The sequence below is a fragment of the Prionailurus viverrinus genome, chromosome A1 (genome assembly GCF_022837055.1).
Source record: "Prionailurus viverrinus isolate Anna chromosome A1, UM_Priviv_1.0, whole genome shotgun sequence".
In the NCBI taxonomy this organism is placed as follows: domain Eukaryota; kingdom Metazoa; phylum Chordata; class Mammalia; order Carnivora; family Felidae; genus Prionailurus; species Prionailurus viverrinus.
In genome coordinates, this window is record NC_062561.1 from 7,704,955 (window position 1) to 7,732,841 (window position 27,887).

At 41.5% G+C, this 27,887-nt stretch overlaps 2 protein-coding genes and 1 non-coding gene across 8 annotated transcripts in view; 2 read left to right on the forward strand and 1 right to left on the reverse strand.

The window, feature by feature from the left end:
- Nucleotides 1-17,538, reverse strand: part of FLT3 (fms related receptor tyrosine kinase 3) — a 126,124-nt gene extending 108,586 nt beyond the window's left edge. Inside the window, exon 1 of the mRNA XM_047876134.1 lies at nucleotides 16,568-17,538. The gene's annotated coding sequence lies outside the window, so the exon portion shown is untranslated. The remainder of the gene's footprint in view (nucleotides 1-16,567) is intronic.
- TRNAN-GUU (transfer RNA asparagine (anticodon GUU)) lies at nucleotides 2,107-2,179 on the forward strand. Its single transcript has one exon. It is a non-coding gene; the product is annotated as a tRNA-Asn (tRNA).
- Nucleotides 17,539-17,552: 14 nt separating the features above from the next.
- Nucleotides 17,553-27,887, forward strand: part of PAN3 (poly(A) specific ribonuclease subunit PAN3) — a 133,363-nt gene continuing 123,028 nt past the window's right edge. For 5 of the 6 annotated variants that reach the window (XM_047876142.1, XM_047876146.1, XM_047876155.1 and 2 more), the window contains exon 1: nucleotides 17,560-18,428. In XM_047876142.1, coding sequence (XP_047732098.1) covers nucleotides 17,996-18,428 — 433 coding nt within the window. In that variant the 5' untranslated portion in view covers nucleotides 17,560-17,995. Of the gene's footprint in view, nucleotides 18,429-27,887 lie in introns of all 6 variants that reach the window. The other variant, XM_047876176.1, reaches the window with a different exon arrangement.

Genomic DNA, 27,887 nt, shown 5'->3' on the forward strand with positions numbered 1-27,887 from the left:
TTACTGGGTTCCAGCAATTGTTTAAGGTTTGGACACAGTGATTATATACACATTCTCCTAAACTTTCTTGTTTATTTTTTATATCCCATTTGGACTTTATTTTTATATACTGGATCTTTCCACTGTTTTCATATCCTGTTTTGTTTTCTAAAATAGAAATATATCACAGCAACATTTATTTTTAAAAATTCCTTTTCTCACAGAACTAAAACAATACCTTTGCCACAGATTATGTTTCATGAAACTTGGATCTCTTTTTCTTCTACTGTTTAGTCATGTGTTCCTATCCCAGTACTGTACTCTTGTAATTATAGGAGCTTTATAACAAAGTTTTACTATCTGACGAAGCAGGTCTTCCCTCGTTTCCATATTTATTTATTCTTAGGGCTATTAAATTATTTGCTTCAGGTACCACACAAAAATAAATATTACAAACAACCGAGCTAAAAAAACCCAACACCCCATTCTCTTGTAGGGATTTCGATTTATGTATATAATTTTGCAGGATGTAGAGTTTTCTCACTACTATATGTAGACATATCTTTCCTTTTTTAAAAATTATTCTTTTTGGGGCGCCTGGGTGGCTCAGTCGGTTGGGCGACCGACTGCGGCTCAGGTCATGATCTCGCGGTCCGTGAGTTCGAGCCCCACGTCGGGCTCTGTGCTGACAGCTCAGAGCCTGGAGCCTGTTTCAGATTCTGTGTCTCCCTCTCTCTCTGACCCTCCCCCGTTCATGCTCTGTCTCTGTCTCAAAAATAAATAAACGTAAACAAAAAAAATAAAAAAAAATTATTATTTTTTTAAGTAATCTCTACACCCAACCTGGGGCTCCAAATTGCGACCCTGAGATTAAGAGTAACGTGTTCTACCAACTGAGCCAGCCAGGCGCCCCTACAGATATCTTCTCTAGTTCCATTTCTAATTGGTTCTTAAAGCATAAAAGTTATTTATTTTTATATAATTATCTAATATTCAGCCACCTTAGACTTTTTCCTTAATGTATATTGGTATTTGACACACAGCACTGCCGTCCAACAGAAATATAATGCAAGCCAACACCCAAAATTTAAAATTTTCTACTAGCCATGTTTTACAAAAGTAAAAAGAAAACAGGTGAAAACTATTTTAATATTATATTGTATTTCGCCCAATACATTTAAAACATTATCATTCCAACATGGAATATACAAAATTATTAATGAGATAGCGGATATTTTTGTTTGCTTAAACCAAGTCTTTAAAATCCCTTATCGGGGCGCCTGGGTGGCGCAGTCGGTTAAGAGTCCGACTTCAGCTCAGGTCACGATCTCGCGGTCCGGGAGTTCGAGCCCCGCGTCGGGCTCTGGGCTGACGGCTCGGAGCCTGGAGCCTGTTTCGGATTCTGTGTCTCCCTCTCTCTCTGCCCCTCCCCCGTTCATGCTCTGTCTCTCTCTGTCCCAAAAATAAATTAACGTTGAAAAAAAAAAAATTTAAAAAATAAAAAAAAAAAAAAAGAAAAATCAGTGATCAGACCTTGAGGAGGTGGCAGCTTTTAAAATTTGTTTCCCTGATTTTAAGCCGGATTATACCTTTGATCTTCAAAATAAGCTGAGAAGATAGGGTAGGTGTCAACCCTATAGCAATGTCTTATTTAGAAATTGAACATTCGAGGGCACCTGGGTGGCTCAGTCGGTTAAGCGTCCGACTTCAGCTCAGGTCATGATCTCACAGCTTGTGAGTTCGAGCCCCGCGTCGGGCTCTGTGCTGACAGCTCGGGGCCTGGAGCCTGCTTCAGATTCTGTGTCTCCCTCTCTCTCTGCCCCTCCCCCGTTCATGCTCTCTCTGTGTCTCAAAAATAAATAAACGTTGAAAAAAAAATTAAAAAAAAAAATAAAATAAAATCCCTTATCTGTCTTATCCTTGCAGCACAGCTGAGCCACCCAGGTGCCCTGATTTATTATTCTTTTACATTCAACTTGCTTATATTTCAAATTATTTTAAATTGTTACCGATTTCAGTTTGCAAATATTTTATTTAGCCTATTTATGTTCATATTCCTTAGTGAAATTAGCCAATGGATTTATTTATTTTGGCAAATATCTTTACAAGGTTTGGGTCGTATGGGACACCTGGCTGGCTCAGTTGGTAGAGCACGTGACTGTTGATCTCAGGGTCGTGAGTTCAAGCCCCACGCTGGGCTTGGTGCCTACTTAATTGGAAAGAACAACAACAACAAAAACAAAACAAGGTTTGGCTAGTAAGTTTATCTTAGTTTCAAAGAGTGAAAACATTCTCTTTTTCTAGCCTCAAGAATAGTCCTTGAGAATTTCCTGTTTTTGGAAGTATATGTAAAATTCAGATGCAAAGCTATTTGGATTTGGCATGTATTTTAAAAGTTACATTTCAAATTCATGTTTTAGTTCTATTGATCTTCTGGGTTTTCAACCTCTTCTTGGGTCCATTTGAAAATTTACATTTTGCCGAGAAAGCATCCATTTCCTCTAGATCTTGAATTTCACTGTCATAGCATTGCAAACAACGTTCCTTTAAAAATACCATCGGAATTTCCAAAAAAGGGAAATCCGCAGAAAATCTGCAGAGGAAGAAAGTACAAAAGTGTTTGTTAAAGGCTGGGGTGGACACAGGGGAATGAACACTAAAGGGCATGTGGTTTCACTTTGAGGTGATGGAAATCTCTAAAATTGTGGTGATGAAGCACGAAAACTGTGAATATACTAAAAACCACTGAATTGTACACCCGCAATGGGTGAATTGTGTGATATGTGAATTATAACTCAATACAGATGTTTAAATTTAGAGGGCACCTGGGTGGCTCAGTTGGTTAAGTGTCTGACTCCTGGTTTCGGCTCAGGTCATGATTTCATGGTTTGTGAGATCGAGCCCCACATTGGGCTCCTCACTGATGATGCAGAGCCTGCTTGGGATTCTCGGTCTTCTTCTCTCTCTGACCCTCCCCACCCCCTACCCTCTCAAAAATAAATAAATATAAAAAAAAAAGATGTTTAAATTTAGGAAAACATACTTTTAAGCTCAAAACCACAATGAGATATCATCTCACACCTTTCAGGGTGATTACTATTTCACACAAAAAAGCGCATCAGTGAGGATGCAGACAAATGGGAACCCTTTTGGTCCCAGTTTGGTTCCAGCACTTGGTAGGATTGTGCAATGGTGCATCTGCCCTAGAAAGCAGTGTGGCAGTTGCTCACAAAATTAAAAATAGTAGTGATGTACGATACAGCAACCTCGCTTCTGGGTATACATCCAGAAGAAAAGCAGGGTTTGTTTTGGAGAGGGATTTGCACACCTATGTTCACAGCAGTACCAGTCACAATAGCCAGAGGCATTCATCACTATTCCTCAAGGGATGGATGGATACACGAAATGTGGTACATACATACAACGGAGTATCCTATGTCTTAGAAAGAAAATAAATTCTGGATGAACCTTGAGGGCACTATGCTAAGTGATAGAGGCCAGGCAAAAAAAGACAGATGCTGTAGGATTCCACCTGTATGCGGTATCTAAAACAGCCACATTTATAGAAACAGAAAGTGGAGTGGAGGTTACCAAGGGCTACGGGCGGGGGAAAACGGGAATTGTTTAGAATTTAGGCAGTTCTGCAAGATGAAAAGTTCTGGAGCTCTGTTTTGCATCAAAGTGAATTTACTTAACACTCTACTGAACACTTACAAGTGATTAAGATGGCAAATTTTATGCTGCGTGTTTTATCACACATAAAAATCTATGAATCTCTTCCATATCTACTGTCACAGCACCTTTCAAATTCCTAATGGTGTCTGTTATGTTATTTACTAACAATACTTTAAAAGGTAGTAGAACATAGAGAGAAACGAATGATCCAGAAGTGTACTGACCAATGGATTATCACATAGGGAACCCATATAACCACTACCCAAGTCAAAAAATAAAACATCATTATTGTCCCAGAAGTCCTCTACATGTCTGCTTCCAAATGCCTTTCTCTCTCCTTCCTAAATATAGTCACCATACTGACTTAACACTACAGATTAGTTACGCCTGTTTTCAAACGTTTAGAAAATGTTTATTGTTTATTTATTTATTATTATTCTTTTAATGTTTATTTTTGAGAGAAAGAGAGAGAGAGAGCTGGGAGGTGCGGAGACAGAGGGGGACAGAGGATCTGAAATGGCCTCTGTGCTGACAGAAGACAGCCTGATGGCAGGGGCTCAAACTCACAAACCTCGAGATCATAACCTGAGATGAAGTCACTCGACTGACTAAGCCCCCCAGGCGCCCCAGTTTATTTAAGAGAGAAAGAGAAAGGTCGGGGGTCAGAGAGAGGGAGAATTCCAAGCACAGAACCCAATGAGAGGTCTGAACCCAGGAACTGGGCTGAAATCCAAAGTTGGATGTGTAACCGACTGAGCCACCCAGGTGCCTGTTTTCAAACTTTTATAAACTTAAAAAAAATTTTGTTTTAAGTTTATTTATTTTGAGAGAGAGTGTGTGCAAGTGGGGAAGGGGCAGAGGGAGAGGGAAAAAGAGAATCCTAATCAGGCTCTGCACTGTCAGTGCAGGCTGATGTGGGGCTCGAACTCACGAACTAGAAGATCATGACCTGGGTTGAAGTCGGACGCTTAACCAACTGAGCCACCCAGGTGCCCTCAAACTTTTATAAACTTATATAAGTGGAATCATATATAAGGTACTTTTTTTTTTTTTAATTTTTAATGTTGATTTATTCTTGAGAGAGTGAGAGAGACAGAGCGTGAACGGGGGAGGGACAGAGAGAGAGAGGGAGACACAGAATCCGAAGCAGGCTCCGGGCTCCGAGCTGCCGGTGCAGAGCCCAATGCAGGGCTTGAATTCAAGAACTGCGAGATAGGACCTGAGCCGAAGTCGTACGCTTAACCAACTAAGCCACCCAGGCACCTCTCTACCATGTTGTTATTATTTTTTTTAACGTTTATTTATTTTTGAGACAGAGAGAGACAGAGCATGAATGGGGGAGGGGCAGAGAGAGAGGGAGACACAGAATCGGAAACAGGCTCCAGGCTCTGAGCTGTCGGCACAGAGCCCGACGCGGGGCTCGAACTCACGGACCGTGAGACCATGACCTGAGCCGCAGTTGGACGCTTAACCGACCGAGCCATCCAGGCGCCCCCTCCACCATGCTACTTTTAAGATGCCTTATTTTACTTTCAAATTTAAACGTATCATCTATTAAAGACATCCATCTGTATTTAATTGAACCAGCATCATTTATTGAAAAAACTTTCTTCACTGGTCTATAGTATATAGTCATACTCATACACAAACCCTACTTGGGTTTGATTAAAATCGCACCAAACTTATTTATCAGCTGGGGGAGGACTGACATCCTTATACTATTTCCAGTCTGTGACCTTGCTATATCTATTTATTTAGGTCTCCTTAATAATGAAATATGAATACATTGTATTATGAAGTCATGAAATAATAATAACTCATATCTTACCTTTTAAAAGTTTTATATGTAAAGGTCTTGTGTACAGTTCATTAGAATTACTTCTAGGTATGACTGTATAAATGGTATCATTTAAAAATTTTTCAGTTTTCTAATTTTTGGTGATAGAGAAATACAAACGAATCGTCTATGGTGACCCTGTATCCAGCAATAATCCAGAAGCATGTTTTCTAAGGATCTTTAGTTTTACTTCTTCCTTTCCAGTCCTTAATTCTCCTTCCTCCGTTTTTGTGTCACTTAGGACCTCTGGGACCATGTTGGTGTGTACATGGTGGTCGTGAGCATCCACCCAAGTCGTGATTTCAGAGGGAAAATTTTTTAACAGTTCACCAATATGCTGTTTGCTATAGGTTGTTTTTTTTTTTTTTTTAAGGATACCTATTATAGATTAAATATGCTCCTTTCCATTCCTAGTTGCTATGGATTTTTAAAAATATCACGGGCATTAAATTGTATCAAATGTCCCCCAATTGTGTAAGGTCTAATTTCTACAACCAAGCCCTTATTCTTTACACTCATACTGATTGTGCTTCTTTGATTGAACCCTGAAATATAGTTTTCTTCTTCTTCCTCCTCTTTTGAGAGAGAGAAAGAGAGAAGGCACGTGCACATGAGCAGTAGAGGAAGAGGGAGAGAGAGGGAATCTTAAGCAGGCTTCGTGCCCAGCATGGAGCTCAGCACCGAGCCTGACATGGGGCTTGATCTCATGACCCTGAGGTCATGCCCTGAGCCGAAATCAAGAGTTGGATGCTGAACTGAGCCACCCAGGCACCCCGATAGTTTTCTTCTTAGTCCAACCCAAAAGTCTTTGTCTTTTTATTTTCCATCAACTTTATTTCCGTTTTCTGTTTAAGAGTCTGTGGAAGAACAGACAGTATCGTTCCTCCTTCCAGTGGCCTGAGCAGTGGGAGTTGCAGACCAGTCTTCAGTGGCAGGCGGAAGGTGCCAGGCTGCAGGAGGGAACCACCGGACAGGCGCAGAGGGCACCTGCACCGTCTGACTAGTCTGTGACCTTGGATTGAGTAGCAGTAAACCAGGGAGCTGGAACAGTCCATCTGCCCTGAGAGTCTTCCTTGGTCCTGGCCTTTTCAGGAGCAGCCTGCTCTTCCTTCTATCTCTTCAGGATGTCTCTAGAAGTAGACCTCAGGCTCTACCACCCACTAGGTCTGTTGTTGCACGGCATGGCAATGTCCGCATAGCACAGAGGAGAGTCTGTGTTACACAGGGCAATGGTAGGCAGGGCAACATAAGGCGCCTGTGTGAGAGGCTGGGATTGGTAACTACCACAAATCTTGGCTCCTTCGAGGCTGGATCTGGTCAATAAGGGTTCCAGGAGTGAAGCGGCCAGGAATAGGAGCAGATCCCATGGTGGCGGCCAACTTCAGCACAGCCTGGTGGCCAGTATTCCTGGCGGACGTGACACTGACATCAACAGTGGCTCAGGCTGCAAGCAGAAACTTCCCCCAGGTTCTCTTCGTATTTGTGATGTAGACACCATCACTCTTCCTTTTGTAGGTGTGCTAATCCATTTGGAGGTCAAGGTTGGTGCCACCTAAGCGGGTTCCTGCTGCCTTATGAAGACATCCTCCTCTTTCATCGGGGAGCACCCAAAGATCCGGAAAGATTGTGAAAGATTCCCTTTAAGTTACCACGGGAACCCAGAACAATGTCGTACAGACCCTTATACAAGTAGCTTGGAAAGGCTGAAAGCCTTTGTCTTTTAATTGGAGCTTGAAGGTTTACATTTAATATATTTAAAGTTGTTTTCCATTTGTTCTGCTTATTCTGTGTCAATTTTTCTGTCTTTATTTCTTTTGGGTCAAATACATGATTATTCCATTTCCTCTTGTATTGTTATATATTCTTACTTTTAGTAGTATCCTAGAGGTTACAATATACATCTCTCACTAAATTACTACTGTTCTTTGAAAATGCAAGGAATTCAAGGTCCTTCACTTACATCCCCTGTGATTTATGTGTTGTTTTCATGTCTTTTCATTCCACATCTATTTAAAACCTCACAGGGCACTGGTATTGTTTTATATGGTCCATATTCATTTGGTTTTACTCATATATTTCACCCTCTCTATCGCTCTTCATTTCTTCTATTTGAAATTCTTTAGTGCGGGTCTGCTAGGGACTAGTTTTCTGACTTTTGTCTGAAAACGATTTCATCTTCATTTTTAGAGAATATTTCTGGGGCGCCTGGGTGATTCAGTCAAGTGTCCGATTTTGGCTTAGGTCATGATCTCATGGTTCATGGGCTCGAGCCCCACGTGGGGCTTTGCCCTCACAGCATGGAACCTGCTTTGGATTCTCTCTCTGCCCCTCCCCTGCTTGTGCTGTGTGTATGTCTCTCTCTCTCTCTCTCTCTCTCTCTCTCAAAACTAAACATTAAGGGGTTCCTGGGTGGCTCAGTCAGTTAAGCGTCCGACTTTGGCTCAGGTCACGATTTCGTGGTCTGTGGGTTCCAGCTTGGCTTTGGGCTCTGCACTGACAGCTCAGAGCCTGGAGCCTGCTTTGGATTTTGTGTCTCCCTCTCTCTCTGCCCCTCCCTTGCTCATGCTCTGTCTCTCTCTCTCAAAAATAAACATTAAACAAATTAAAAATAAACATTAAACATTAAAAAAATATTTTCCTTGGACACTGTATTGTAGATTGGTAGTTATTTTCTATAAGTGTTTTGAAGATAATATGTATATTTTTCTTCTTGCCATCATCAGACTTGCCAGGAGTGTATCTGTTTAAACCTTTTGATGTTCTCTATTAGTTTCAGTCTTTCCTTTATTACACACTCCCTTTTCTTCCTCTCAGTTCATTTTGTCCTTGTGTAAGTTTGTTACTATTCATTCTTTTTTAATAATGAAAGTACCTAAGGCTATGTATACATTTCTTCTTAGTATAGCAGTGTATCCTAGGCTTTAAGATGCAGTATGTACTCCTTTTCATTGACTTTTGGGTGTTATAATTTCAGTTTTATTTTCTATGGCCCTGGAAATATTTAGAAAAACATTTCTTACTTTCCAAGTAGGTGGGCTTTATGATCCTTTTTTAGCATTGATTTCTAGTTATACTGGATTATAATCAGAAAATGTAGTCAGTAAAATCCCTTTTTAAAAAATGTTTGAGAGTGAGTGAGTGAGCAGGGGAGAGACAGAGAGGGGGAGAGAGAGAATCTCAAGCAGGCTCTACACTGTTAGCACAGGGAGCAACACCAGGTTCGATCCCACAAACTGTGAGATCATGCATGACTGACCTAAGATCAAGAGTCAGACACTTAACCAACTGGGCCACACAGGCACCCCAAATCCCTATCTTTTGAAATGCAGTGTGGTTTATATTATGGCCAAGGGTATGTTTAATTTTTGTAAATCTTTCATGGTTACATGAAAAGAATATGTATTTTGGTAAGAGGGTATAAAGTTCTCTATTCGGCTAAAACATAAGTCAGTTGATTATGTATTATTAATACATTAGTGTGTCCTTGCTTTTTTGTCTATTTATGTTAAATTCCGAAAGAGGTTTATTAAACTCTACCATTATAATTGTGTGTGTGCATGTGATTCAAACCAACTTTTGTATTGCTAAGTGTTTCTGCATTTTGGCATTCAATAGTATTATTTGGTGCATAAAAGTTTATTATTATTATTTTGTATTTGCCTTTTACCTGTGCATAACATTCCTCTTTTTCACACTTAGTATTTGGGCCTTAATTTTCTTTTCCCGAAATCAGTACTCTCATTCTTGCTTTTTGTTTTCACTTAGGCAAACATCAAAAATCCTACATAAACTGTAGTACCTAGATCCTTGCTCTATACTAGGTTATGTGAAGGGTTTGAACACACTTGTGCAAAAGACAAAGTTTCTTGCTTCCAGGAGCTTCCTTTTAAATTTACTAATGGCATATCCCATTACGAATCTTGTTTTAATATATATACTTTTAGCAAGTAAGTCTCCTGATATAAAGCCTTACATCAGAGTATAAACTAGAAAATCTGCACTGAAACAAATATCTAACCTTTGAAATAGTAAAATAAATTAACATAGAGCTGTCAGATTTAAAATGACAATAATGGGCATGTCACACATAGAAACATCCAAGTGACTTTCTGGAGTGGGGGTGACGAATCAACAGGAAATGGTGGCAGAGGGCTTTGCTAAATTGCAGCCACTTCTGTAACGCTGGTGGTAGCTGTGGGGGATGATAAAAATGACATACTTCCACAATCATGGTTATTTCCAAGGTACACTAATGTTAACATGTTATAAGGAGAGTATATAAGAATATAAGAAGGAATATAAGAAGGAGAGTCTTCAAGTCCTTTGAAAACTTGTCAAGAATGGTGGCAAACTGCTTTTTCCCACTACCAAGGCTTAACACCTGCACACTATACACAAATGTACGCGTATGATGACATTGATGAAAGGCTACCTTGTCACAGATACACTAAAAAATCTTTCAACATATCAGTGATTTGTAACTGCCACAAATCGGAAGACTTTTGTTGTTAGTCCACCAAAAAGTCGTCCAAACAAGGTTAACAATAGAAAGTTGCTAACAACCTAGCATAGAATTACAGAGCAGAACTTGAAAGAGTGTAAGACGACATTCGATTTTACAAATGTAGAAGAAATATCTACGAAGGCAGTAAAATTCATTTCTGGGACTCAAAAATAGCCCTAACTTACCCACACGTAGTTCCCAGGCTGGTTGTCTTGGAGAATGTTTTAAACTGAGGCTGCGACCACTGACACAATCCCTACTTAGAAAATGTTAAGTTTTCCCAATTACTGGTACTTAACACAAATTAACATCAACTTTAGCTCTTAGCAAACTGTTGCTGGGGAAAACATTGCTCGAGGCCACCCAGACAAAATATAATTCTCACATTCTATCCCAAAGTAAATATGATTTATGGATTATTTGCAGTTGTGGAGGTAATCTTCATAGCATGAAAGTTACTTAGAGTTGTCTGAAGGTTTATTTTTAGTAAAGGATACTCAAGAATGAACTCTTCCTATAGAGAGAGCCCTCCTCTAGAAGTAGGAAGTCGCCTACAAAATGTTTTTGAAGAGATCTGAGAGAAAAATAAGACCCTAGAATAATTTTTAAAAAGCAAACACATTAGCCTATAAAATCAAACAAACACTTTCCTTGTGGAATACTTATTATAGTTACATGGGAACATTTTACACTTACCCTTGAATGATGTTCCATTGTTCTTAGGAAATTATTTTCAGCGTCAGCTTTTAAGCCATACAAGAACATTGGTTTTACTTACATTCACATCATTATTTTGAATCACAAATGAGATGGTCCTGTTCAGTAATTTTTGCCATTTATGACGACTGGCTCTGATAAATTGTACCCAGTCTTCTCTTAAAAAACGAAGATTTGCTACCATGATATTCTAGAAATGTGATTAGGGTGCGTAAGTACATCTCAAAAATGTGGTATAATTTAGAGTAGGTCTTGTTTTCACCAAGGTGACTACCTGGAAACCAATGCTCATTTAGATTACCAGGTGAAGAGGAAAAACACTATTTCATCACTCCTCACAGCTCTTCCATCCACAAATGGGAATGTTGCTGCATTTGTAAACACAACCATGAAAACACACATAAATAATCTTGGAAGTTACTCTCCCTATCAGTATGCAATTATGGGTTTCAAAACCCCAGACTTGCTCAAGGGCTACCTTAACAGAGTATCCAAACGAATGAAACATGAACTTGAGGCATTTTAGTGAAGGATAAGGAGGGAATATATTTAATCCCAAGGTGGGCTAAAGGCAACAGTAAGAAGATCCAGAATGAGAGGACATAAACTCTACTGAGCTGATCATAGTTTAGGAGAAACATCCTAGAACATGGCATTTTATTTTTTTATTTTTTTTTTAAATGATTTTTTTTCCCCCAACGTTTATTTATTTTTGGGACAGAGAGAGACAGAGCATGAACGGGGGAGGGGCAGAGAGAGAGGGAGACACAGAATCGGAAGCAGGCTCCGGGCTCTGAGCCATCAGCCCAGAGCCCGGCGCGGGGCTCGAACTCACGGACCGCGAGATCGTGACCTGGCTGAAGTCGGACGCTTAACCGACTGCGCCACCCAGGCGCCCCTAGAACATGGCATTTTAAAGAGCCTAAGCTAATTTTGGGCAAGTCACAGAACCTTCGAGATCTTTTCAAGGTCTCAGGTTCCCAATATTAAAATAATATCCTCATTTTCACTGTTTCACAGGAGAGTCGGGAAGAGACATGGAAACCATGCCTGGCTGCTTCTGTAAGCAGCGAAACACTGTGGAATTTGAGACATCATTACAGTAATTGCCAGCCAGCGTCATCATCAGACGGAGGGATGTATGAACGGTGCTAAACGAAGGAACATCAAAGGTAATAAGATACAAAGTTGTTAGAAGTAGAGTGCCTTCTGCACAGAAAGGTGGTTAAAATTATTTTGTAAATGAAAACTTGGTTTTCTCAGTGGCAGAGAGAGCATTCAATCCTCAGGACAGCTCCACGAAGTAGGTATTATTTCCATTTTAAAAATTAAGAAACTGAAGCTAAGAGGTTAAGAGACTTGCTAAGAGCCACATGGGTAGAACGTAGTAACAACCAGGTTTCAAACCAGTTCTTTAAATTCCAAATCGAGTGTACTTTTGTGTCTCATTACCATGGCGTTTTGTGTTCACAACACAAGCTTGAGCCTCAGAGGATTTCCCGTGCCCTGTATTAAATTTTAATAAATTGAGCACTTGAAATGCATTTCACAGTATTTCTGCAAGACCTACCATGCGGGCAGCGCTGAACGGCAGAGGCAGAGGCAACACTAAAAAGGAGGAAGGAAAAAATGAGAGGAAAGGGTGACTGGGAGCCGAGCCAGGAGCGCAGCAAAATTGTTATTGTTGTTGAGTATTACACAGTATCCAATAAATTTGCTAATGAATATCAGCAGTGGCCCCGGTCAAAAAAAAGACTTTAACGTAGCAAGGGTAACGTCCCTTATTCTCGATTATTCTCAATTAAGGATGAATGGAGACGAAGGGACTGGTGGTGGAAAGGGTGGTCCAAATAAATTGCCCCTGAAGAGAAGTCAGGACAAAAGAAGGTGAGGGTTGTTTTTCTTTAAAGTCAAATTTAAAAAAAAAAAAATTTTTTTTAACGTTTATTTATTTTTTTGAGACACAGAGAGACAGAGCATGAGTGGGGGAGGGGCAGAGAGAGAGGGAGACACAGATTCTGAAACAGGCTCCAGGCTCTGAGCCGTCAGCCCAGAGCCCGACGCAGGGCTCGAACTCACGGACCGCGAGATCGTGACCTGGCCGAAGTCGGACGCTTAACCGACTGCGCCACCCAGGCGCCCCTAAAGTCCCCTTCATTACTGCTCCTAATCCCCATCCTGTTAGCAATGTAATGTGTATCCTTCCAGTCCTTTCTGTGCACATTTATATATGCCGTTGTAGGAAATGTATTTCATTTTACATCAGAGGTGTTATATTCCGTATTTATCTGCATTGTGACTTTTTCATTCAACAACGGCTCCTGGAGAATAATGGCACTTATAGATCCCATCTCTGTATTTACGAACATTTAGGTAATTTCCAATTTCACTATTATCAACAGTGCCTCAAACGAACATTGTGACGTATGCCTCCTTGGGCACAAAAGGGTCTTTCTAGGGGAGATACCGAGAGTGGCATTGTTGGGTCTTGGGTATGGATATTTGAAAATTTTGCCAAATTGCCCTCCAAAGTGGCTGTTACTAGTTAGCCCTCTTGCCAGCAGTGTTTCTTTTCGGGGGTTTTAAAAACCAAAAATGCTTTCGGTTCTGATTACAAAAGGTTCACAACAGAAATCACATACTAGGAGGAGAGTCCGAGGAGATGCTGGATGGAGAACGCTAGACCCCTGAGGAAATATTAGGGGAGTTCAGGGCAGGAATGAAAGCATCTGTCCCAGATGGGAGAAGGGGCTCCTGTTCTAAGGACGTAGGCAGTGCTTTCTTTTCATGGCTGCATCAAGTAGAAAGCAAGGTAGAGAAGGTTGGCACGGGGGACTGCAGAACGCAGACACATGTGAAAAGAGCAAGTTTTACGGCGGAAATGAGAAGGCAGGTGCCTGGGACAGTGTTTCTCAAAGTGTGTTTGAGGAACACTGACTCCGCCAGAGGAGTAGACAAAAAAGTGCTCTGAAAAAAGTGGTAAGAAATGATTCGGTAAATTCTGCTAATTAAGTCCTGCTTTTAGAGAATTACAACATGTCAACATACTCAAGGCTGAGACAAAGAACAAAGTGGTTCAACTCGGCACTTCCCATGGGAACCGTCTCAACACTAGACCCTTTCCTCTGTGTAAAGCCAGTTAACATACTGCTGAACCAATCTGCCGTGAAGTACACTTTGGGAAACACTGGACGGGTGAAAATTTGAAGAAATGGACGACAGGTGAGTGCCCGGCTTGCCTTGACAAATGTATTTGAAAACAAAATGAAACTAAAAATACACAGAACAATTGAATAAACATCCATGTACTCACCCTCAGAATTAAAAGGCTAAGAGTAAATTATGATAAATGCTTATTTTTCTATGATGGACACATGTTCATGACACAAATTTGGGAACTAGAGGAAACAGAGGTGGTCATTCTACCACCTTAGGTAAAACCACTGTTAATGTTTTGAGGCAGTTCTTTGAGTCTTTATTTCTATTAGTTTTTTTATTGTTTAGATCATCATAATACAGCACATGCAATCTTCTGTCACGTTAAATATTTACATTGTACCGTAAGCACCATCGTACCTTTTCCTCGCTGTCTTTTTTAACGGCTGCATAATATTCCAAGCGAATAGTCCACTATTTATTCTCCTTGGTTTTAGAATTTACATTGTTAGCAGCTCTTTCTTTTTTAGCTTTGTATGTAATATCGCAATGATTACGTCACAGCATAAAACTCCTTACTTACGTTTATTTTCTTAGGACTTATTTGCCAAGTGGAATAACAGTTACAAGGTAGTGTACATTTTGAAGGGTTTTGAAAAAATACTGCCTATTTGCTTCGAGGAGGCACGCAGAGAGGTTGTATTGTCGATGTATCGAAGTGCCTGTTTGCTGTTTCCCTCCAAATTTAACGCAGGTTTCAATTTGTTAGCACTGGTCCATTTTTTACAAATCCCAATTTGCCATTTACCGCATTATCTATCCCCACTGTTTTTGCAACACATTGCTGATCTGCTAAATATGCTAGGCAGTAGATAACCTTTTTTGAAGAAACGTTCAGGACACAGTCCAAAGGAAGATAGTAAAGACCATGTACGAATTTACCAATGTTCTTCGGATATTGTTTAAAGCACTCCAATGGCAGCTTTAGCAACATTTCAGTTATGACTAATCAAAGATACTCAAGTCCCCTAACTAAAGTATCTTCGTCTACTTTTCTCCATCTTGTTCGCAATGATTTAATAGAAAACTCTGTCAAATGTGGTAGTGAGGGATGATTTATCTTTGGCATTTCCCCTCGGGATTCTCAGTAACTCTTGAGGACACAGGCTGTGTTTTACATATTTTTGTTTATCATAGCCTAGCACAGAACTTGATACATAGATTCTCAGTAAAGGTTTATTACAGTGAGATGCTTCATTTGGCATGGATTTAATGAACCTAGGTTGTCTCACCAGACACAGCTTTGCTTTCCAAGCAATCAGTAAATATATATGCTCATTTAGGAATGGCAAATGTGTGATGGCAAGAGCACATGTTTTGTAATTAGAAGTCTTGAATTAAAAAAAAAAACACCATTTTTTTAAGTAGTCTTCAAGCCTAGCGTGAACCCCAACGCCAGGCTTAACCTCACGCCCTGATCAAGACCTGAGCTAAGATTAAGAGTTGGACCTAGAAGTCCTGAATTGAAATCGTAGCTTTGAGATTTACAAGCTGGTAACTTTGTGTAAATCCACACCTTACTCAGTTTGTTCATCCACAAAATGGTGATAACCCATCTTCTTTACTTTTCTCATAGGGTTCTTATGAGAATCAAAATGTTTTTCTCTAAAGGGAAATCTGACCATGTCATTACGTGACTTTTTAAAACCCTGTCACAGCTTTCTCTTGCCCTCAAGAAGAAGTGAAATCCGGGGCGCCTGGGTGGCGCAGTCAGTTAAGCGTCCGACTTCGGCCAGGTCACGATCTCGCGGTCCGGGAGTTCGAGCCCCGAGTCGGGCTCTGGGCTGATGGCTCGGAGCCTGGAGCCTGTTTCCGATTCTGTGTCTCCCTCTCTCTCTGCCCCTCCCCCATTCATGCTCTGTCTCTCTCTGTCCCAAAAATAAATAAACGTTGAAAAAAAAAATTAAAAAAAAAAAAAAGAAAAAGTGAAATCCTTTAACATGTCACGCGGAGACTTGTGCGATATGGTTCCTGTTCAATTCTCCACTATCCTAACAATGAAAGCTCTCTTTCACAAGGCCTTTTGCACAAGCTGCCTGCTTTGCCTGTGAAGCTCTTTTCCGCACCCTTCTACGTGGATTACTACTGGCCGCAATATTACTAACAGCAATAGCTAAAATCTAATGAATTCTTACTAAGCGTGGGACACTTTACATACAGTAGCTTATACTTTATGAAGTAGATACTATTATCATCCTTTTGCTAATAAGGCACAGAGAAATGAAGTCACTTACCCAGAGGAACACAGCTCTTAAACCTCAGCACTGGCTTACAAACTCACTCCGTCTGCATTCAAAGCAGATGTTCTCAACGCCTGCTATTAGAATGATCAACTTTCTCCAGCAAGTCTAACATCTTTAACATCCTCTTATAGCCACTGTGGTAAGATCAACACTGAAGACACAGGTTTATAATCGCCTGGGTACTTTACGCTTCCCCAACCAGAGGGAAAAGAATCCATTCGAACTCAGACAAGACTGCATCTCGTTGAGTTTTGTTTCTCCAGCTCTTGGCAGTTCCTGCTACGCATAATGGGCACCAATAAATATTTGCTGAATAAACAGGCGAAAGTGTTTCTAAGCAAAAGTCGTAACACAATGTTGTTTTTGAATTTAGTTAAGCAACATCACCAGGCTTACCAGTTTGTGGTGTACGGAATCCACGTTTCCCCCTTTTTTCAGTGTGGTACACTTGCTTATATCCGTTCTTCTGCGATTTCTTCTATTTGCCACAATTCCTTTAATACTGCCAGCAAATATTCCCCCTGCACAACTGCGATATTGCCTTTTGGCACAATCTTTTAGACAGGAGGAAAAACTAAAATGTTAAGGTTACTTTTCCCTTCCTAGCAATGCTTTAAAATTCCTGAAAACTTTTTTTTTTTTTTTTAAATACAGAGCAAAACATCAGAGATCGCGGAGGGAAAAACTATCTTTTAAAAATGAATTTCAAATCAAGACTAGGCTGATGGGAGAAAAGCAATGTAGCACATTTATAAATGAAACCTGGCGCTGCCTAGCAGTGTTGTCCCCAGGTGGCATCTTATTTTTCATAATATTTTACTGAAGCCTTTCAGTAATATAAATAGAGAAAACAGGTGCTGCACTGAGCAGGGGGTTTGTCCAAATCCACCATTTTTGGCTCAGTTTTCTGATAGAAGGCCCAGCAGTTAAGGTAATCAGTCCTGCAGCTCTCATCGCCTTCAAGGAGAAGGAAACAGAGGAAGGTGGTGAAAAAAAGAGGGAGAGGAGGGAGAGGAAGTGTGGCAAACAGACGAAACTATCCTTCCAACAGAGCAAGGGCTTTGCCTCCGTCTCCAGGTGCGGACCCTCAAATTGACCGTTTACAGGCTGCTAATTTTGTCTTTTCGATTCAAAAAACGACGCCTGGTTTTGGAAGTTAGAGGACATACAAAGCAGGAAGGTATTCGTCTCGTGAGAACTTCTCCACCCGGATCGGCCTCAGGGAAGGCCACCGCGAACCGCCCGTCCTAACCGCCGGCTGGCTCGCGGATGCCCCGGGGGCCGGACGCCTGGCGGGGCTTCCCCTCGCGCTCCCGCTACCCACAAGCCTTCGCGCCTCGGCGCGCATGCGCAGCGGCGACGGCCCTCTCAGGAAGAGGAAAATGGAATAAACAACTCGGAGGAACCAGAGCGCGAGAGAGCGAGTGGAGGCAGAATTTAAAAATAAACTGGCCCCTCCACCCTCCCAGCCCGTTCGCCGCCGCCGCCGCTCCCCCTCCCCAAGCCCGCTCCCTCGAAGGCCCCGTCTGGGCCCGCGCGCCCACCCCGTCGTCCCGCGCGGCCCCTTTAAGAAAAGAGAACGAGAGAGTGAGTGAGAGAGAATCCCAACTCTCCCCCTCCCCTCCCCTCCTTCCTACCCCCTCCTCCCTCCCCTCTCCCCTCCCCCCCTCTCCCCGGGCGGCTCCGGCTCCCGCAGCGGGACAGACCCACCCGCCCAGGCTTTTATCCGGCACCGGCAGCGTCTTCCTTCCCTCCCCGGTCTATGGTGGCGGCGGCGGCGGCGGCTCCTCGGGCGGCAGCGGAAGACGAGGCTGCGGCGTTGCCATGAACAGTGGCGGCGGCCTCCCGCCCCCCTCGGCCGCCGCCTCCCCTTCCTCCTCCTCGCTGGCGGCGGCAGTGGCGGTGGTGGCCCCGCCGGGGGTCGGGGGTGTCCCCGGCGGGGCGGCGGCGGGAGTCAAGCTGAAGTACTGCCGCTACTACGCTAAGGATAAGACTTGCTTCTACGGGGAGGAGTGTCAGTTCCTGCATGAGGACCCAGCCGCCGGAGCTGCCCCGGGCCTCGGCCTCCATAGCAACAGCGTCCCCCTGGCTCTGGCGGGCGCGCCGGTGGCCGCCTTTCCGCCCGGAGCGGTCCCGGGCGGGGGAGCCGGGCCGCCCCCGGGGCCCAAGAAGCCGGACCTGGGAGGCCCGGGGGCCGGAGCCGCAGCCGGCGGAGGAGGCAGCAGCGGCGGCGTCCTCGATGGACCGCGGCTGGCAAGTGAGTGTGCTCCGGGCTGGGAGGGCGGCCCGGGCCTCGGCGCGGCGGCGGAGGCAAGGCCTGGGGCCGGAGGGGGCCCGGATGAGGCCTTGCGACGAGCTTTGCCCGCGGGTCCCCCCCCCCCCGCCCCCCTTCACCTTCCCTAGTTGGTCTGAAAGGCCTAGGCCGGGCCTGAGCCCTCCTTCCTTCTTCCTGCTTCCCTTCCCCACCGCCTTCGGCGAGCCGGGGAGTGAGGGGAGGCTGGGTTCCCCGGAACGTGGGTGGGTTGACGGGGGTGCTGCGAGTGGGGGCTGGGAGGAAGGGGGATGGGCTGTGGCGTGCGGTGTGTGAGAAAGGGGGTGTCGTTTCCGGGGGGTGTGGAAAGGGGCCGGGTTTGCAGGCACATGTGTTTTGCGTGCCCGTGTGGAGCGGTGTCTGCCGAGTGTTGAGGTTCCCTAGTGGGTGTGAGTGTGGGCAGGGGGCGGGAGGTGATGGGCGGGCTTAAGGCTTCCTGGAGTAAGGCCGAAAGAACGGAGAAAGTTTGTGTAAGGCTTACGGGAGAAAGATTTTTGAAGCAGGAAATGCTTTCTAAGGATTAGGAGTGAAGGGACAGCAACTTGTATACTGTGCTTAGGTTTAGTCGAGAGCTGAGAGGAGGAATTTCCCAAGACTTGCATTTCGACATAGCTCTGCTGAAGCCAAGATAAGCTTGCCGGGCGAGAGTAGGGTCGGGATCCTGTCTCCTACAACTTTGTATCAAGCGAACTCTTAGCAGGGAGCCTGGAAAGCGGGTCCGGTGCGGCGTTCACGTGCGTGCACCTGAGCCCTTGGCTTCGAGTATGTTGTCAGGGCTGTTGGTATTTTTTCCTTTTTTTTCACTTGTCGTTATCTACTGCCTTGCAACTTTTTAGTTGTTAGCGGAGTTGGATGTGTGAATGCAATCTATTTTACGGAATGTTGCTCTTAAGCGAGTGGGGGAGAGCAGGTGTCAGATTTTTCTGTTTCTGAGTATACTATGTCTAAACCAAAGGAAGGGGGAGTCCCGTTTCTTGGGAATTCTAAACAGCTTGCAGATCTGAAGATACTTTGATAGGCATTCTCACTTGGTCATCAGTACATTTTTGTCTTTTCTTTTTTTTTTTTTTTTAACTGTAAACGAATTTGGCTAGATGTTTCGCCAGCTGTTTGTACTGTGAGGATTATTGTTTTCCCAGAGATTAGCTTTTTTAAAAGAAAGCTTGCTGTGATGGACTTGGCTGTAATGCAGATGTGTTTGTCCGCATTGATACGCTCAGAAGATTAATTTGCCACTTAAAAGTGTTTTGTAAAAATTGGTTACTTTATTGGTGGAAATTTATCACTTTGGAGCAGCAACTTTGCATTTTCAAGGTGAACTTTTGCTGGTTGTGTGAGTTGTGGCTCAAAGTAATTTGGTCAGTCTTTGGTAGGGGGAAACTGAATGGTAGCTTTGTTACATACAGAAAGGCATTTTCAAAAAACCTGGTATTCGATTAAATATGTTCTCTTTCTAGGATTTTCTAATAGGCAGAAGTAGTAGATCTGGAACATGAAAGATAGGACAGGATATTGTAAGTAGGTGAAGATGGGAGGTGGGGGAAGATACTGACAATGGCTCAAAGGTGAGGCTCATTCCATACCTCATAAAAGGAAAGTAATTGTCTGGGATACAGGGTCTTGAGAGAACAGGTAGTTGTTGCTAAGAAGGCATTTTACAATTTAGTATTTAGTCCTTTAACAGTTATTTGATTAAATAGCTGAGTTATGTATTTAGGTTCTATAGGGCTTGCTTTAACTTGCCCGGTGAAGCCTGAGGCTCCTCTTTTCCGCTGTAGTCTTCTGGGTAACTGAGTCGTACTGGGTTGTGACTCCTTTTGGATGAGAGCAGATTGCTTCATACCAGTGACTGGCAAGTAAAGTTGCTCAGGAATCAGGGAAGAGGACTGTGTTGGTGGTTTAATGGCTGCTTTGAATTTTCACCCTTAAATGTTTGGTTTTTAGTCTGCTTTCTACCTTTTCCTATGTTCTTTGACGTATTTTTGGAAACAGGCTTGGTTTGTTAAGTGCATGAGGCAGTTAAACTGGACAGCATATTCTAAGAGGTATTGTTATCAGAAGTTTAAATTTTCTTGCAGACTTGATCATCTAGCATCACAATTTTATTTTGTTTTCATTTTTTCCTTTTCTTTAAATGTAAGATTGTACAGCATTTCCCTTAGCTGAAAGGTCATACACTCCTCTGCTCTGATAGGGTAGATCTGCCTACAGAAATACTTTGGGCTTTATGGAATCGTGTGTGTGTGTGTGTGTGTGTGTGTGTGTGTGTGTGTGAGAAAAGTTTTTATTGAGGTATCCATACCCAGGGAAAAGTGTACAAATCACAAGTTTTTGGAATTTTTATAAGTTGAAAACAATGGCTTATAATCAGAACTCAGATCAAGAAATAGTACATAATCAGTACCCCCAGAAGTCCTGCTTTTGTCCCATCCCAGATGGTTTGCCCCAGTTCCCAAATATAACTTACGGTTTCTAACACTGCATTCTGACACTGTAGATTCATTTTTCACTTTTTTTGTACTTTTTTGAACTTTGTAGGAATGGACTCATATAGCATGCACTCTTTTTTGTGGGCTTGTGAGATGTATAAGATAATATTAAGCCTTGATAAATTTTATGAGGAATATTCAAAGAAGACTGAGTTAACACAAGTTGAGGTAAGATTCAGTGAATGAGTAAACCTCTTCTTTCCATAAAAGTGCATTGCCACAATAAAGCAAAATGTCTTCATATTTTTGCCCTTTTATAGGATTTTTCAGTTTTTAAATTAGCGTTCTATTTAGAGATAATGTAGAGTCAAATGCAGTTGTAAAAAATAATACACAGCTCATTTCATCACTCATTTTCCTCCAGTGGTAACATGTTTCATACCTGGAGTATAGTATCACAGCCAGCATTGATTGATACATTCTGCTTATCGTATTCCTGTTTCTCTAATCTTATTTGCACTTGTGTGTGCGCATGCACATGTATTTCTGTGGGAATTTCTCACATGTATGTTGGTGTGCCTGCCAACACAGTCAAGACACAGAATGGTTTTGTCACCCTTAAGTTGCCCTTTTGTAAGCCCCCCTCCCTCCCCAAACCTGGCAACTACCAATTTGCTCTCATTTCTATAATTCTGTCGTTTCAAGAATGGTTTTAAACGGAATTATATAGCATGAAGTCTTTTGGGATTCGTTTCCTCCCCCCCCCACCCCCCCCCACCCCAGCACAGTTCCCTCAAGGTTCAGCCAAGTTGTGTGCATTCTTTTTTATTTTTTTTTAACTTTGAAAATTTATATTTATCGTTATTATGAAGCAGCATTTTTTTGGGGGGTTTGCTTTTTTATGGGCATATCTGCTTCGCCTACCAAAGCTGTGAGCATTTACAGTAACGCAGAAGTGATATTAAAGATTTGTGCTAGGATTTTGAGGCATTTATTGACGGACTTGAATATTTTTTATGTATGTATTTTAGGGTTGATTTTCACTTATTTTTAAGTTACGAAAAATTTCCATTGGAACAGCAGTGTATAAAGTCAGAGTAGACCAGTCTTCTCATCTTATTGCCTGGGATTAATTGTTATTAATAACTTTTGTGCTCCTAAAGGCCCTGTCTCCAAGTGCATTCACATTGAGAGTTAGGGCTTCAGTATATGAATTTTGAGAAAAAACAATTCACACACACACACACACACACACACACACACACACACACATACTTAAGTTTGTAGTAGTGTTTCTCACCTTTTTTTCTCATATTAATTTACTTTATATCCTGTTTATAAAGTAGTTTAGTCTGAGACTATATAAATGGAATATGGTAAGATGTTTGTTTTATATACTGTTATCATATAGTTGTTAGCAAGCCAATACATGCAAGTATTTGTGTCTCTTATCAGTATATGGAAATTACGACAGGCCTGGGGCTCAGAGATTTTGATTTTAGTGCTGTCTTCCAAAATCACTTCGTGATCTTAAGGTGGTCATTTAGTCCATGTGGAAATATATTTCTTTATCTGTAAAATGGGAGAATGGGGGATGGGGTTTATGATGTTCAGAATCCTTTCAGCTCTAAAATGCTCCTGTGTTTTCTAAATGTTCATGATCTAGAAAACAAATTACTTCATGTTTGATCTTTAGATCCTCCTCCCCTCCCAACAAGTCTTAGAAACACGGACTTCTCTGCAGTCTAACCTCCAGTACAGGGAGGGGCATGTGGGTCTCACCTATCTTGGCTGAGTTAATTGGCATGTAGATAACAATCTTCCTCATAAAAAAGCCCTCCCCTGTTTTGTGTTTTTTTTTTTTTTACATTTATTTATTTTTGAGAGACCGAGTGAGACAGAGCACGAGCGGAGGAAGGGCAGAGAGAGAAGGAGACACAGAATCTGAAGCAGGCTCCAGGCTCTGAACAAGCGTTCAGCATAGAGCCCGTTGTGGGCCTGAATCCACGAACCGTGAGATCATGACCTAAGTCGGATACCTAGCCTAGCCTGAGCCACCCAGGCGCCCCTCCCCTGTTTTGATGTCTGTTTTTTCTTTAAAAATAAAGATATTTTTCCTATTTTTTTCCTTCTTTTCTTTCTTTTCTTTTTTTTTAAGTAAACCCTATGCTGAACGTGAGGCTTGAACTCAATGACCCTGAGGTCAAGAGTCACATGCACCACTGGCTGAGCCAGCCGGGCACCTGTATTCCTGTTTTTCTAAAGCTAGTTTTTAATTACATTTTTATTATAAAAATTACAGCTTAAAAAATGGGAAACAGTATCTTGGGTTTGGAACTAAAAATTAGTACATGCACAGGTTAAAAATGTAAATAGCATAAAATGGTACACAGTGAAAAATAGTTTCCCTACTTCCTTAGTTCCCTGATCCCTCTCCAAACGATAGTCCCGCTTTCCAATACTGTGTACCTATTCAGAAATATTCTTTGCCTGTACAGTCATCCACATGCTTACAGTTCCCTGTCTGTAGTACATACTGACACATATACTGGTAGAGACACACGGAAGCCCAATGCACTTTGAACTTCTCACTGAACTGCATGTCTTGTGATTTGTTCCACATCCACGCATAGAAATCTACCTTGCTCTTTTTAAAGGCTGCATAATATTCCGCTGTATATTGTATTCATTTTAATGGATGGATATTTAGATTGTAGTCTTTTATTATTGCAAACGATGCCACTAAGCTGTTACATCTTAATTTATTATGTACATTTACACATAGATTTATGTAAAATATGATATGTACATATGTTAAGCATACAGAATCTTCACTAATCTGGTTCAAACTTGTTACATTAAGAAAAACTATGTAGATAACTACCATATGATCTCACATGTGAGACCAAAAAACAAACAAACAAAGAAAAAAACAAACCCTGAACTCCTAGGTACAGAGAACTGATTAGTAGTTGCCAGAGGTAGTGGGGGGTGAGTGAAATGGTTGAAGGTGGTCAAAAGGTACAAACTTAACGGTTAAAAGATCAATGAATCTTGAGAGTATGTAATGTACAGCAAGGTGGCTATAGTTAACAATACTGTAGTGTATATTTGGAAGTTGCTAAGAGAGTAGTTCTTGAGTTTTCAGCATTAAAAGAATGGCAACTGTGTAGTGATTAATGTCAAGTAAACTTAGTGTGGTAAATCATTTTGCAGTAAATCATTATGTTGTACACCTAAAAGTAATATTTCATGTCACTTACAGGTCAATAAAAAATCTGTATTTTATACATCATTAGCTGAAATAAGATATTTGAAATAGCCATCCATATTAAATCTGTCCCAGCAAGATTTTCTCCCAGTGGCTCACTTATCTAGAGATGGTTTTGTAAATCACATCTTTTGCAACTTAATGAGGTGGTATTTGTTAATAGTCGCTGGGAGATCTCATTTGTATATTTAATAAAAGACTAGTGTTATCGTTTAATAGTCTTTCACTGTTTATGTGCATTTTTGATACAGTTACCTTAGGCTGCTTTCATATTTATAATTAGGTAGAACATGACAGGGTTGGAAAAACTGGAAAGGACATGACATACCATCAGATTTAACTTTGTGATTTTGTTCATCTGTTCCTAAACTTACTCTGTCTTTTAACAAAATTGCTATTGCTGAATCTCACTGTATACTTGATTGAAAAGAGGAGATTGGAGGTGAACAAAACCAAAATGGGATGGGGCCTTTTCAATTCCTTTAAAATAGTGACCTTTTACGGTTCATAGACTTTACAGCAATGTCAGCTGTCTCGGAGGAGGAGTCTTGACAAAGATGGGACTGGGAATTTTCTCCCTGCTCCCAGGGCTTGGAAAAATGACCCAGGCAGTGTTTAAAGTAAAAATTTTAGCACAGTCCTCTGATATATATTGTAAAGAGATTTAATGTAAACAGATAATAGTTTTGAAAAACTTAGATTTTGGCAGACTTTCCACTTAGTATGATTAGCTCTAAAAGTGGAGATTCATTCATTTTATTTAATTATTTGATGAATAAACATTTACTGAGCACTAACTGTGTCAGCTGCTGTTTTAGATTTTTGAGGTACATCAGTAATCAAATAAAAAGATTCTTTCCTTTGTGGAGCTTACATTTTAATGGTAGAGTGGGCAGTGTTAGCAAATCTAATGCCCCACATTTTATAGCATGTTAAAAGAGGACAGTTGCTATTAAGAAAAAAAAAGAGAGAAAGAACAAATCTACTCCTCAGTTCTCAATCAACCATGGGTTTGAATGATATTACGCTGATACTTTGCACAAGGAGTAAGCTGGTCTTAGAAACACATTTCTGGTTCATTCTACTGACAAAACAACATCAGTGGAAGACTTCTGAAAACATTTATTTATTGGCAGATTTTGATTGTGTGAAGAAAGCAGTGATCTTGGCACAGATCCTAAACTAGAACTGTTTCGGAAGGCATTGCTCAGTAAGTAATCAAAGGGACAGTACTCAACATTAAGTGGCTTCACCTGAGAACCCAGTTTAATTAGTTGTTCATTATCAGTTTTGTAGCCAGTGTATCTTGGAAGGCCTTTAGTATTGTAGTGCTCTTCAGAGTCGGCTATTTTCCAGTCGTGCTGCACTGCAGTGTTCCTCTCTGATTCAGGAAACTAGGTAATAATGTTGATCTTTAATTTTCAGTTCAAAACACTGTACCGTACCTATTCCAGTGTGGAACACGAGGATCTCAGCTGAGTACTTGTTAAGCCACTTGATCTATCTAAAATTGCTCTTTTAGGAATTTTTTTTTTTTTTTTTTTTTTTTTGTCTTGCCATAGGCTTTACTGTGGCTCTCTTGGTGCACAGGTATGCCAATTTCCTTAAGGGCCAGTTTGCCAGATAGATGTTGCAGTTTTTAAAACAATGTGAACTTGTCTCTGGAGGTCGACTTTATGCAGCTGACTGATGGTATATGTATACTCTGGGCACTGACTAGAGAGTCTCATTGTCACACGTTTATGGAACACTTCTGGGCCAGTTTTGGGAAGACAAAGATGCGTGGTACTGGCCATTTGTGAATGCATAGGCCAGTAAGGGATTTTGAGATGTATAAATGTTGGCATAGTATGACACGCTCTAGGTATAAAACATATAATAAACTCTGTTCAGGGATATTGTGGAAGGTCTCATCAAGAGGTAATATTTGAACTATTTTTTGAAAGATGTATGACGTATATCTGGTAGAAAAGAAAGGCATCCCAGGAGGACACGGACACAGATTTTTTTTTTTTTTTTTTAACATTTATTTATTTTTGAGACAGAGAGAGACAGAGCATGAACGGGGGAGGGGCAGAGAGAGAGGGAGATGCAGAATCGGAAGCAGGCTCCAGACTCTGAGCCGTTAGCCCGGAGCCCGACGCGGGGCTCGAACTCACGGACCGCGAGATCGTGACCTGGCTGAAGTCAGACGCTTAACTGACTGAGCCACCCAGGCGCCCCTGGACACAGATTTTGAGAGAGAGTGTTGTGCATGCTTTTGGCCTGCAGTCAGCTGATGTGGAGAATAGGCTATATTATGGAGAGTGGTACCAGATGATAGATTGTGTGGCCACCCTTGTAGGCTGTGCCAAGGGAAAGGATAAGATCTGTTGAAGGGAGAGGTGCTAAGGACCCGTTTTGGGCAAGTGGCAATGAAATACAGGGGGCGCATTTGAGAGATTTGGTACAGCAGCCACTTGAAGGGATGGATGAGAGAGAGAAAGGAATTAAGGATAAATGAGTTTGTAGCTTAAAAGTACTTGTCACACACGTATTCGGAGACATTTAATACTAGGTAGTTGTAAATGGGTGTCTGAGTTTGTAGGAATGACTGAGAGGAAGGTAGTATAGTAATTTTCGGAACCTTTGAAGCAAGATTGTTCTCGTTTCAAATTTCATCTCTGGCACTGACACCAAACTAGATGGTGATGATACGTACCCTGAAGGACTGTCGAGATTGTACGTGTAAAACTGTGCACGGCAACGGTATTATTTCCTGTCTGTCGGTACCTGTCTGTCTAATCTATCAGAACCAGAAGTGAATGTTTCAAAGCAAAAGGGTAACAGTTCAAGGGGGAAACATTGGTCTAGGTAGAAGGCTGAAAAAGGAATCATTTAAATAGCATCCTTAGCTCTTTATGGAATTACTTCAGATAGATTGTGGTTTAATACTGTTCTCTACTTCCATTGAGAACAAATATAAAAAATGTTTCTAGACGTTTATTTTCACCTGAATTGAAGATGATGAGCAGTGCTCCATATGTGAAAATCTTTATAAACATTTCTCTGAAGAGCTTAGAAGAGCTTAGCACTAGAAATGGTTTGCTCTAAAAAATTGGTATTTGTTATTTTATGAGGTATTTTTTAACTTACTTTTTTTTTTTGATCTTGACTACTTAAAACTTCTGAACTTAGAGATATTTTTCCTTAGCTTATGTTTATCGGGTTAATAATCGCCCATCTAATCTTTTATTTTTATTAAATGGCTTTATTGGTGGCGGGTGGTTAAATAACAGATGTATTGTTCTGGAGCTTAGAAGGCTGAGATCAAGGTGTTGGCTGGGTTGCTTTCTTCTAAGGATTGTGAGAAGTAATCTGTTCCATGCCTCTCACCGAGCTTCTGGTGGTTTGCCTGTAGTCTTTAGCATCCCTTGGCTCTCGGAAGCATCCCCTTGATCTCTGCTTTCATTTTCACAAGACATTCTTCCTGCGTGTGTGTCTATGTCCAGGTTTCCCCTTTTATAAAGTCTAAAGTCATATTGGATTAGGACTCACCTGAACAGTAACCTCTTCTTTTGTTTTTTTTAAAGCCATATTAAGAAATATTTATTATTATTATTATTATTTTTTTTTTAATTTTTTTTTCAACGTTTATTTATTTTTGGGACAGAGAGAGACAGAGCATGAACGGGGGAGGGGCAGAGAGAGAGAGAGACACAGAAT